Source organism: Sorex fumeus, unplaced genomic scaffold, assembly GCF_029834395.1.
Source record: "Sorex fumeus unplaced genomic scaffold, SorFum_2.1 ptg000002l, whole genome shotgun sequence".
Classification (NCBI taxonomy): domain Eukaryota; kingdom Metazoa; phylum Chordata; class Mammalia; order Eulipotyphla; family Soricidae; genus Sorex; species Sorex fumeus.
This window is the reverse complement of record NW_026606059.1, coordinates 755,024-767,361: the sequence shown is the minus strand read 5'-3', so window position 1 is coordinate 767,361 and position 12,338 is coordinate 755,024. Positions and strand designations below refer to the sequence as shown.

Below are 12,338 nucleotides of genomic sequence, written 5' to 3'. Positions count from 1 at the left end.
AAGTCTTGTAGCTCTGCCTGGGGCCGCTTCTCTGAGCTGTCCAGCTTGGCTGTGGTGGGTCAGGTCAATATGTAAACAGACTCATCAGGTGCTGCCAGACGCTCTGATAAGGCCCGGGAGAAATGGAGGAGGATCAGAGGAGTCGGAGCTCAAAGAGCTGGGCCAGGGAGGGGATGTGCCCAGTCCCTGAGGGCTCGTCCAGCTCTGACCCCACCAGCCCCAGCGAGGCGAGATTCCACGCGCTCTGTGGAGCAGACACTCCCTCCCCAACGCGAGCCCGCCCTCCTCTGCCCAGCCCTGACCCAGAAACTCCAGCGATGACTTGTCCCAAGCAGTCCTGAGAGACTCTTTCGACATCTGCAGGAACTCTGGGCTGGCCCTGGACAGGCATCAGACTCACAGAGGCCGCGGTGCTCCCGGAGCAGACAGTCGTGGATGGGCCCCGTGCTCCCGAGGACGCGCTGCTCCTCCATCCATGCCGCCCGCCTTGCCCCCGTCCCACCCCCAGAGCATCGGGATTTCTCCTGGTCTCCTTTCTGGCCAGCAGTGTTCTGCGAGCTTACTTTCCCTTCCTGGGACAGCTCACCGCTGCTTCTCCCTGTGCTTGCTAGGGGGCGGGTCAAGGCCTGGCTCCCTTTCCCAGAGAACGGTCAGTCGGTCGGTCAGTTGGTCGAGGCCTCCCTCCCTTCCTCTTCAGGCAGGTGGCAGGGCTGGGCCACACCTGCTGGTGCTGGGGTCAGACCAGGACTGCTGCGTGAGAAGTAAGCATTTAGCCCCTGACCTCTCTCACTGGCCCCTAAGCCCCGATTTCTTTTAGTGATCAAAAACAAGTAAGTCACGGAAGCATGGCAGAAGTGAAAGTCAAGCCAAGGGCTGGGAGATGGCTCGAGGGGTGCGGCCCGCACGCCTGCGCAAGGCCGTCTGATGCCTGGCACTGGGGATGGCCGGGTGACCCGATGACTGCTTGTCTTGGTTTGGGGCCAGACCCGCAGGTGTGAGGGGCTGTTCCCGGCTGTGTGTAGGAGTGACCCTGGGCAGCCTCAGGGACCTTCCCCTGGTGCTGGGAAATGGATGCCCCAAACTCAACTCTGAAAACCACAGTTCTCTCACACAAGTAAATGTGATTCAGGTCAGCCGCACAGGGACAAGCACCTTCCTCCTGTCTGCCCTGCAGGCCGGCCAGCCCAGGTGGCTTCACAGAGCTGATAGAAACCCTAACCACTGACTCAGGCCCAGAGCACGGGGCTCAGCCATGCGGGAATGCCCCCCCCCCCCCCACAGAGCTTGGCACATCACCGGGTGTGACCCTTATTAAAAAAAGGATGGGTAACCCTTGTTTAGAGGGAGGGAGGGACAACACCCAGACCAACAAGGGCTGGGACACTTGCGATAACCAAATCGGCCCTGAACGGACTAGTGGAAAGTCAATCATGCAAACCAACAACCTCTGTAAAATCTTGGAAAAAATTAATTGTAGTCTGGGTAAAATGGTCGCAGAGGGCCATAATATATGGCATCAGAGTACAAAGTCCTGCAGCCCGCCCCTGTGCCTGTGACCTCCTTTCCCCCCACATACCCCCAGAGCCCGTGACCCCGACCCTTCCCCTGGCCCCACCACCTGCCCCCCAGAGCTTGAGATCTGTGCTGCAGCCCAAGATCAGGGCTTGTAACTGCTCAGCACTGCAGCTCCCCTTGTCTGTCTCACTAGTCTGTTCTACCAACACGATACTGGCATATCCATGATGCCGCAAGATGCAAATTTCATCTTTAATTAGAGCCGTACGCATTATTTTATTTCATCCCCAAGACGCCTTTGAGGTCAATTTTATAACCTTTATAGCAATACCCTATACTGTTCTTATGTCTCTATTTCAAATCAAAACCTGTTATATTCTAGTACTAACCCTGAAGAGGTACAGAAGAGAAAATCCAAATGCTCTCAACGTAATGAACAATGATCAACCTCACAAGCTTCCAGAGAATGACTTTTAAATTAAAAACACAGAGGCAGGGTGGGATGGGGGGATGGGGGGGTGGGAGGGATGCTGGAACCCGTGGTGGTGGAGGATGGGCACTGGTGGAGGGATGGGTACTCTCGCATTGTATAACTGAAGCCCAAGCACAAAAATTTGTAAGTCCACAACTGTACCTCATGGTGTCTCACTAATAAAAATTTAAAAAAATTTAAAAAATGAACATTGGGGGTGGCAGGGGTTCTGAGGATGTGGGCTACATGCTTGGATCTGTGGGTTCAATTCCTCGTACAAAAGCAAGGTCCTTCTGTGCTCAGTTGTCGCTTCAGCATCAGCCCCGGCTACCACACGCCAGGCATAGCCTCAGCCTGTTCGGCTCTGGCTCAGAATGTGAGCGGCAGGAGAGTGAGCACGGCCTGGGTCTCTGCCAGGAGACATCCCCAGGGCCTTCTCTGCAACTGGAGGCCGATTCCTGTCCTTTCCCGCGAGGTCGTGGCAGTCTCCACACCCGACCTCACCATCTCACGGCGCCCACCTCCACACCCACTCCTCAGCTTTCTCACCTTCTTCTCACTGGGAGAAAATGAGTCTCCCAGGGAGGACCCCAAGACCCCGTTTACCGAGCACAGCAGGTGACAGCAGACACAGTGGGAGGATGTAAAAGCACCAAGCCCTGAGAGTGGAACGCTGACACTCCAGCACCAACCAGCTCTGCAAACTCTCAGAGGATGCCAAGATCCACAAGGCACAGAAAACCAGGAGATCCGAAACGAGGAAACTCTGATCAGGAACGACAGATGAAAACCTTAGGAGGTGATAGAACAAGACTCAACTAAAGCTTTGAGCAGCAGAACAGCAGCAGCTCAGAAAAAGACCAAGGAGTTCCAAGATGAGGTGGAGGGAACCCTCCAGAAAATGATGGGAAAAAGTCTGAAAAGAGATGAACACTCATCAGAGAACTATGTGATGAGTTCAGGAGGAGTAGGTTAGAATCATTCGCGTTCCCAAGAACCAGAAAAGAGAATCCAATGAAGACCCAGTTCATTAAATCACATAAGAATGTCCAGAGTTGAGAAATCCGAGAACCAAGAGGACCGAAGGGTCCCAGAAAAAATAAACTCTAGCAGAAAAACCCCAGAGCACATTATTAAAAGCCAAAGATAGAGACTGAATACTAAAGCAGCAAGCTCGAAAGGAGAATTTACATATAAAAGGAAGCCCGGAAGATGCACAGCAGATGTACCAAATAAAGTCCTCTGAGCCGGAAGAGATGGAGGGATACAGCACAAAAACTCGACAAAACGAGCACCTCCCCAGAACGCTCTATCCAACTATATTATCATTCAGATTTGAGCGAAAAATAAAGAGCTTCAGGGACAGGCAAAAACACAGGGAATTCATAGTCTTGGAACCAGTTTTGCAGGAAGTATTAAAGGAGCTTCTCTTAAAGAGCCAAACTTGGACACATCCCCCAGTCTCTACCATGTACTATCATGCGTCGGTGTGTTTCACAGATGGATGGCGACATCTCAGAGGAGATGGAGACCGGGCTGCTCTAATTCAGGGCACCCTGTCTCAGGGCTGAACACTCCGGGGCGCCCAGACTGGTGCTAGCCTGAGCCGGCAGCTGCCCTGCTCCTGCTTCACGATCCATCTCTACAGAAACACCAACGCCGTGGAAATACCAGCTGAGAACCCTGGGGTCTTCTTGGATGGCGGTGGGCGGCCCTCCCCCAGCCCCGTACTCTGGAAGCCTCAGGAGCCACCTTCCAACTCACCCATTGGCCCAGCTTCACAAATTCACGACCAAATCTTGGGAGAAGTTTAAAACAAGCCCGCTGTAAGTCATGGGCACCCTGGCACCCTGTCTAAAGGCACCGGGGTGCACCTGGGAGGGCCAGGCTAGGCCCCCACCTGCCAGAGTTCCGCCGCCGCACCCACACCCACACCCACAGCTGCTGTCATGCCAATGGCCCAACTTGGCTGCCTCACGACTCATCTCTGCAGAGACACAAATCGACGAAAATTCCAGGTATGTCACTTTTTGGGCTGAAACTTCCAGGGTCGTCTTGAGTTGGGTGCACAGCCTCTGCGCCCTGCCCCCAACTCTAGCCCTCACCACTACCCTACCCACACCCACGCCCTACAGCCACCACCGTGCATGTGAACTCAGCTGCCCGGTTTTACAGACCCTGGACTCTCCCAAATTTGACAGTAGTGACCACCCAGTAGGAGAGCAGCAGACAGGTGGGAAAACAGTACAGACGCAAACAAGACAACACGGAAGGCTCAACTAGCAACAACGGCTTTGGAAACCCTCACACACACAAGGACTTCGTGACACTAAGGTGAGATATAACAATTTTCACAATTTTCTTTTACTGAAGTATTTCTTGATAATTTTTCATTAGCCATTTACTTTTTTTTTTTTTTTTTTTTTTTGCTTTTTGGGTCACACCTGGCGATGCTCAGGGGTTACTCCTGGTTCTGCACTCAGGAATTACTCCTGGTGGTGCTCAGGGGACCATATGGGATGCTGGGATTTGAACCTGGGTTGGCTGCATGCAAGGCAAATGCCCTCCCCGCTCGAGCAAATCGATGAACAATGGGAGGACAGTGACAGTGACAGTGATTCATTTACTTATAACAAGCAATATGAAAGAAATTATTTTCTGCCTGGGGGCAGGCTCGGGTGGGGACCACTGGGAAAATGGGGGCAAAATGGAGGGAAGGTCACACTGGATGCTGTAACAACAGTATTATGGGCACTGGTGGAGGGATGGGTACTTGATCATTGTATAACTGAAACCCAAGCACAAAAATCTGTAAGTCTACAACTGTACCTCATGCTGTTTCACTAATAAAAATTAAAAAAAAAGGTATGGCACTCACTCATGGTACTTAGGGTTGCCCTCTCCAAGATTAAGAAAGTTTGTTCACTCCTACCTTGTCAAGAGACTATATTTTTCAGTAACAAATGAAAATGTTCTATATCTTATCATTGCTTTTGTTTCTTTTTTAACATCCAGAGATTTTTACTACAATCTTTTAATGCAGATACTATAACATTTTCTAACATAAAGTCAATATTCTCTTTCCTAGGATAAAACATTTATATTTTTATAAATCTATTCCCTTTCCCCTTAAAATTTTCCTTTTTTTTTCTTTTTGGGTCACACCCGGCGATGCACAGGGGTTACTCCTGGCTCTGCACTCAGGAGTTACTCCTGGCGGTGCCCAGGGGACTATATGGGATGCTGGGAATCGAACCCGGGTTGGCCATGTGCAAGGCAAACACCCTCCCCACTGTGCTATCTCTCCAGTCCCTCCCCTTAAAATTTTCTAAATTCTTTTCATGGTCATGGTCACGGTCACGGTCCTCCCATTGTTCATCGATTTGCTCGAGCAGGCCCAGTAACGTCTCCATCATGAGACTTGTTGTTACTGTGTTTGGCACATCGAATACGTCACGGGTAGCTTGCCAGGCTCTGCCGTGCGGATGAAATACTCTCGGTAGTTTGCCAGGCTCTCCAAGAGGGGTGGAGGAATCGAACTCAGGTCGGCCATGTTGGCCGATTGTAAGGCAAATGCCCTACCGCTGTGCTATCGCTCCAGCCCAAAATTCTATTCATTCTTGATAAATTTTACTCTTGTAGGATTTGTCTATTTCATGTAAAAGTTGAAAGAGCACAGAATTATTAAAAATAATTTGTATACCTGAAAAAATATGGTTTTTGAAGACAATGATAAATTTACTGATTTATAATTTTGTGGAATTTCAGGAGTATGTCTCTATCTATACGTGTGTAGGTGTCAATACCTCCACAGTAAAAAGAAAGTAGATCTCTCAAGGGCTGGAGCAATAGAACAGTGGGTCGGGCACTCGCCTTGCATGTGGCCGTCTGGGTTCGATCTGTCGCACCACATAGGGTCTACTGAGCCCAGAAGGAGTGATGCAAAGCCGGCATTAAGCCCTGAGCACAGCTGGGCGTGGTCCAAAAAAGAAAAAAGGGGAAGAAAAGAAAAGATCTCACCCTATGTGGGACAAGAAAAAGAAATCTAGTAAGGGAACAAAAAACAGAAAGTCATTGGAACTGAAGATTTTTTTCTACAGCACTGAACTGACGTGGGGCGTGGGTGGGTGTGCCGTGGAGACTGTGGACACTGGTGGCAGGAAGTGGCTCTGGTGACAGCTGTGCCACTCCAGTGATGGGTGCGCTAAAAGTAAAATACTCTATTCTAAACCCCAGTACGACAATGAAAAACAATAAAACCAAAAAGCAAACAAACAAACAAAAAACCCACTTTTCCCTCTGAAGTGTATTTATTTATTTTTATTTTGGTTTTGGGCTACACCTGTTGGATGCTCAGGACTTATGCTTGGCTCTGCTCAGAAACCGCTCCTAGTGCTGCCTGGGAGACCCTAAGGGATGCAGGGGTGAAGCCAGGCTGGCGGTGAGCGAGGCAAACATCTGGCCACTGCATATCATGCTGGCCTCCTCCTCTGAAGTTTAGGACTCAACTTTTCTCTAGTCTGACTTACAAGTAATGCCCACCCCCTCTTTAATTTAATGGCCATTATCATAAATGTCAACAAAAGTTTCTCTTTTTCCCAATTAGCAATATCACTTTGTCAACAAATGATTATTTTCTTTCCACAACAGCGGGTAGGGCATTTGCCTTGCACACAGCCAACGTGGCGACCCGAGTTCGATTCCTCCGCCCCTCTCGGAGAGCCCGGCAAGCTACCGAGAGTATCTCGCCCGCACGGCAGAGCCTGGCAAGCTCCCCGTGACGTATTTGATGTGCCAAACACAGTAACAACAAGTCTCATGATGGAGACGTTACTGGGCCCGCTCGAGCAAATCGATGAACAACAGGAGGACAGTGCTACAGTGCCACAACAGTTACAATAAAAACTGCTGCACATGGCCTTGCCCCCTCTCCTGCCCCCAATTACGAATGGGCTAGGGGTGAACATGTAGCTCAATGATAAACCACATGCCCTGCACGTTTGAATCTCTGCACATAAAAGAAAGAAATGCGATCCTAGTTTTTGCTGTTCAAAAAAATCATCATGCATCTGATGTTAAATATGTCCTGGTGAATAAACAAGGAAACGAATAAAAACGTTTGCACACCATTTAAAACACACAAAGTACCATCTCCGACAATGATGACTCACCTTGAACACTGCAGACGGAGTTGACCTGAGTGACAGAATTCAGCTCGTCCAGCCTCACGGGACTAGGCAGCTCACAGGAGCCAGCTCCAGAGGCCTGGCCTGGAAGGGACTTGTGAAGCAGGAGAACTGTTCGTTCAACACAGACGATCCGACCTGCCGGCAGAGAAACGGCAGGTTACCGAGTCTTGAAGGAACGATGAGCTCTCCTGATCTTCACCCGACTCTCACGCATCCGGTGCGTGAAGGGCATGGGTGTGGGCCCACCTCAGAGCCAGAGATACTTGCACCTGCACCAGGACCCCTCGGCCCTCAGTCGGCTGGGGCAGAACATGCACGATGCGACTCAGACAAATTCAGAGTGGTCGACTTCATGACATGCACATTAAACCACAGTAATATTAACATCAGAAAGAATACACACAGAGGACTCTAGTCCAACTCCTGGAAAAGGGGGCCGCCGGATCTAGATACGCAGATTTACAATGTTCAAGGTTTCTGTGTTGTTTTCTTTTAAAAAGGGATATTCTAGGAAAAGGCTTGAGGTACTTTTTGCAGCATAGAGTGTGTCATCAACATAAAGTTCTTGAGAGACTGATGGCATCTTTTAGGGCACCTGGTTCCAACCTGGGGCCATGACAGGGGCCAGTGGGGTCTGAGGTCTGGACCATGAGTTCAGGGACGCCTGTGGGAGCCATGGACCCCACAGACCAAGGGTGTACGAGGGTTCTGAAGGGCTAGCAGGCCCAGAGCACTAGAGGAGCCGCTGGTCATTTGGTGCCACCGGCCAGTGGTCAATGGATCAAAGCTGACAGACAGAAGCATACCTCGGTAGGGGTGTAGCTCGGTGGAAGAACACCTGCTTTCTATGAGTGAGGCCCCCATCTCTATCCCTGCGTAGAAAATGAAGGAAAAAGGAAGCATACCCTGGTCTTGCAGGGCATCCCTGAAGAGGAAGATCTTGGAGGTAGTTTCAGCAAGTGCTTCTTGGACTTCCGGACTGAGCACGCACGAGGAAGTGACACAGACCAGCAGAGTTTTAGGGAGGCGAGTGTCATCCCCATCCTGCATTTGCAAGGTGACATCAGTCACCATCAGCCAAATCTCCTTTTGCTGCAGAAGAAATAATCTGTTTAGCTACAATTCAAAGACACAGTCAAGATAATAAATTGGTCATTATTCATAACCCAGATTATACATTTTAAGAAGTAATCTGAGGTAACTACTACTAACATGAATAATTTCAGATGTTTCAAGATACACTTTTAAACACAATAACCTTCTCATTTGGTCATGAGTGCCCCGTGACCCAGCTGTGCCCCCAGGACCCCTGACCTTGAACCTGCTTCAAGGTAGCCCTCGAGCAATGCTGAGTGTGACCTCCAAATACAAAAAGTAAATGAAAGTTCCGAATTTAAATAACATTAGAAAAATAAGATTTAAAATAATATGGTGATTTAAAGTCTAGGCATACAAACAGAAAGGATGGTACGGTCAGAGGACAGGAAGAGCAGTGCCTGAGAAGGTGATCCGGCAGAGCCCTGGAGCTGGACTGGTGTCTGGGCTGAGGACTCCAGGGCCTACTCAAAATGGGGGCGGGCAGATTCCCCTCCTTGCCTGAAAGCCCAGCCCCTACCCATACCCTACATCCTCCAGCATATCATTGGCCCAGCTCCACAACCAGTCTCAAAGAGATACCAAGCGCTAACGGTCCCAGATTGCTGGTCTCTGGGCTGAGAGCTCTGGGCTTGGAATGGGGCTGGGACTTTCCTCCCTGCTGGAAGGTCCAGAAGCCCCCACCCACAGCGGACACCGTGCCACAGAACTGGTGCTACTCCACAAGTGAATCTCATCAATCCACCAAACAGTCCCAGCTCTCCAGTTCCTGGCGCATGCAGTACTAATAGCCCAGAAGGAGCCCAGCAAATTTGATGAAAATCTGAGGATCATCAGGCTCAGTGAGCTAAAATGATCATAATAATTTTAAGCCAGCTCAGTAAATCCTCTGACAATGACTTCAGTAACACCATTGTGAGATACAACAATGATCACAAACTGACTTTCATTGATTTATTTTTCTGATAATTTCATTTGTCACGTTGTTGTAACAGGCAGTAGGAAGCAAATGTGTATCTGCAAAGGGGGCAGACTTGGGGTTTGGGTGGGAAATTGGGGACACTGGTGGAAGGAAGGTCACACTGGTGGTGAGATTGTTGTTGGAATATCAAATGTCTGAAACAACTATATTATGAACAATCTTGTAAATCACTGTCACTGTCCTCCCGTCATTCATCGATTTGCTTGAGTGGGCCCAGTAACATTGTGAGACTTGTTACGGTGTTTGGCATATCGAATATGTCACGGGTAGCTTGCCAGGCTTTGCCGTGCAGGCGAGATACTCTTGGTAGCTTGCCGGGCTCTCCGAGAGGGGTGGAGGAATCGAACCCGGGTCAGCCGGGTTGGCTGCATGCAAGGCAAATGCCCTACCTGCTATGCTATTGCTCCAGCCCACATCAGTTTTTTTTTTTAAGATCAGTGGAGACAAACAAAAATGAGGATGCAAGCTGCTAGAACATAAGATGCAAGCTACTAAAACATGAGGGACACAGCCAAAGTAGCTTTAAGAGGAAAGTTCATAGCGATCCAAGTGTTTATGAGGAAGCAGGGAAAGGAGCACATTAACTAACCAAGCAGCAGAGCTAAGGCCCCTAGAAAAAGAGAAAGAAAAGAAACATACAGCAAGCAAAAGGAAGGAAACAGTGGCGCTTAGAGCAGAAATTAATGAAACAGAAACTGAAAAAAGTTTAAAGGATTAACCAAAGCAAGAGCTGGCTCTTGAAAAAGTAAACAAGATTGACAAACCATTAGCAAGATTTATAAAGAAAGAGAAAACCATAGTAAACTGAATCAGAAACTCAAGGCAAAACATCAGAACGGATACCACAGAAAATCTATGAACCATCAGGTATTACTTTGAAAATCTTTATGCCATGAAACAGTAGAACTAATTAAATGTCTCCCAAAACAAAAGCCCTAGCCCAGATGCAGATGGGTTTACTACTGAGTTCTTTCGAACTTTTGAAGAAGACCTCCTCCCAATCTTTTTCAGGCTCTCTCAGAATGTGAAGAAAGGACAATCCTCCTAAAGTTTTTATGAGACAAAACACTGACACCAAAAGCCAACAGAGACATCACAAAGCAAGAAAGCTCTAAACTAAATTCATGATGAATATGGCTGTAACGATCTTCAACAAACTCTCAGCCAACCAAACTGAACAATACACATACTATGACAAAGCAGGATTCATCCAGGGACTGCAAGGGTGTTTCTACATATGCAAGTCAATTAATGTGACATACCATATCTAAACAAGGAAAACAATTTTTATGATCATATCAAAAGATTCAGAGAAAACATTTGACAAGATCCAATTCGCATTCTTTTGTTTTTTTTTGCTTTTTGGGTCACACCTGGCGATGCACAGGGGTTACTCCTGGCTCTGCACTCAGGAATTACGCCTGGCAGTGCTCAGGGGACCATATGGACGCTGGGAATTGAACCCGGGTCGGCTGCATGAAAGGCAAACGCCCTACCCGCTATGCTATCTCTCCAGCCCCCCAATACACATTCTTAATTTTAAAAATGTCTCAATTAAATGGGACTTGAAAGGACTTTCCTCAACATAGTCAAAGTCATTTTCCACAAGTCCAAAGCAAATATCACACTCATTGGTCCAAAAACGGAAAGACTTTCCTCTAAGATCAGGTGCTCACCACAATTTGGTATGGTACTGGAAGTCCTTACCATAGCAATCAAGCACACCAGATATTAAGGGCATCAATACTGGGAAAAAAGAAGTCAAACTCTCACTTCTTCCAGATGACATGTGAGATTATATCTAGAAAATCCTAAAGACTCTACAGAAAAAGATCCTAGAAACAACAGATGCATAGTCAGTATTAGACTACTCAATCAGTGCCAGGTCACCGCGCCTCTGTGAGTCTGCCAGGGGCCAGGCAGGGAAGCCGTTCACAGGGCAGGTGACGTCAGTCACGGGGGGAGGAGAGGCCTGGCCATCTGGGGAGGGGTCCGGACCTATCGCCTGCATCTGTATAATAAACTGCAACTCGGACTCTGCCGAGTTTTGTCTGCGAATCTTTCACACAACTCTCCAGAACCCACTGGAGCAGGAAAACTCCGCCTTGTGGTACCACCACTCTTGTGCTGCCACTTACCCGTTTCCTCAGGTCCAGGTCCCTTAGGCTTTGTGAATTTCCCTGTCCCTTCCCTTGGTGCATATATGTTGATGAGAGCTAAATCCTCTTGGTCTACTGATGCCTTAACCAGTACGGAATGTCCTCCCGTTATTTCATATTCTTTAGTTTGCTTGCATTTGGTCAGATGCAAGGATGGTTGACCCTGCTTTTGTTTTGTCTGCCACGAGCCTCTATATTGTCTTCAGACAGACCTGCGCCTCTACTTAGCCTAAGCGTCTAAGTGTGTCTCCTGTAATAACAGAAGATTGGGTTTTATTTCCTGACCCATCCTTCTACTCTGTGTTGTTGTATGGGCGAGTTTAGTCTTTTGACATTCAGTGAAATTATTGATCTGAAGGGATTTCTTGCCACTTCTCTATGTGACATTCAACTGCTTCCCACAGGATGCTTCCTTCTGACATGTGGCTTTTCATGTCCGCAAAAGATTCCAAACGCATCCTCAACTGCTGTTTGAGAACGTTTTAATTTCCCTCACATTTCACCCCCATATTTCTGAAACTAACTTTTCTCCTCCTTTTTCTCTTTTTCCATCTGTAATCCCTGTAATTCTGAAGTTGTTCTGCTTGTCATTGCTAGCAATTTCCCTCACATTCCATTCATTTTTTTCTTGTTGTCTTTTCAATTTCCTCTTCCTCCTTGCTGGATTTGGATACTGTAACTTTTGAGTGTACCAATTTCACTTTTCAACTTCATCCATTCTGCTTCTAAGGCTTGCTACTTCACTCTTCAGTTCCAATAATTCTATCTGGTCATTTCTCCCATTTTTCCTGCAATCTGCTTTCAAGTGTACTGACTCTTTGCTCAAGCGTTATTTTATGATCATTAAGCACTGATATAATTGTTGTCCAAGACTTCTGGCAAGATCACAAAGGTCTGCTGTCAGTGGTCCCCTGGGTCTTTGCTGT

At 48.1% G+C, this 12,338-nt stretch overlaps 1 protein-coding gene across 1 annotated transcript in view; it reads right to left on the bottom strand.

Annotated features, from left to right (window-relative positions):
• SPIDR (scaffold protein involved in DNA repair) overlaps nucleotides 1-12,338 on the bottom strand; it is a 344,944-nt gene that overhangs the window by 19,220 nt on the left and 313,386 nt on the right. Inside the window, exons 15-16 of the mRNA XM_056111030.1 lie at nucleotides 8,082-8,268; nucleotides 7,159-7,311 (exon numbers count right to left, since the gene is read on the bottom strand). Coding sequence (XP_055967005.1) covers nucleotides 7,159-7,311; nucleotides 8,082-8,268 — 340 coding nt within the window. The remainder of the gene's footprint in view (nucleotides 1-7,158; nucleotides 7,312-8,081; nucleotides 8,269-12,338) is intronic.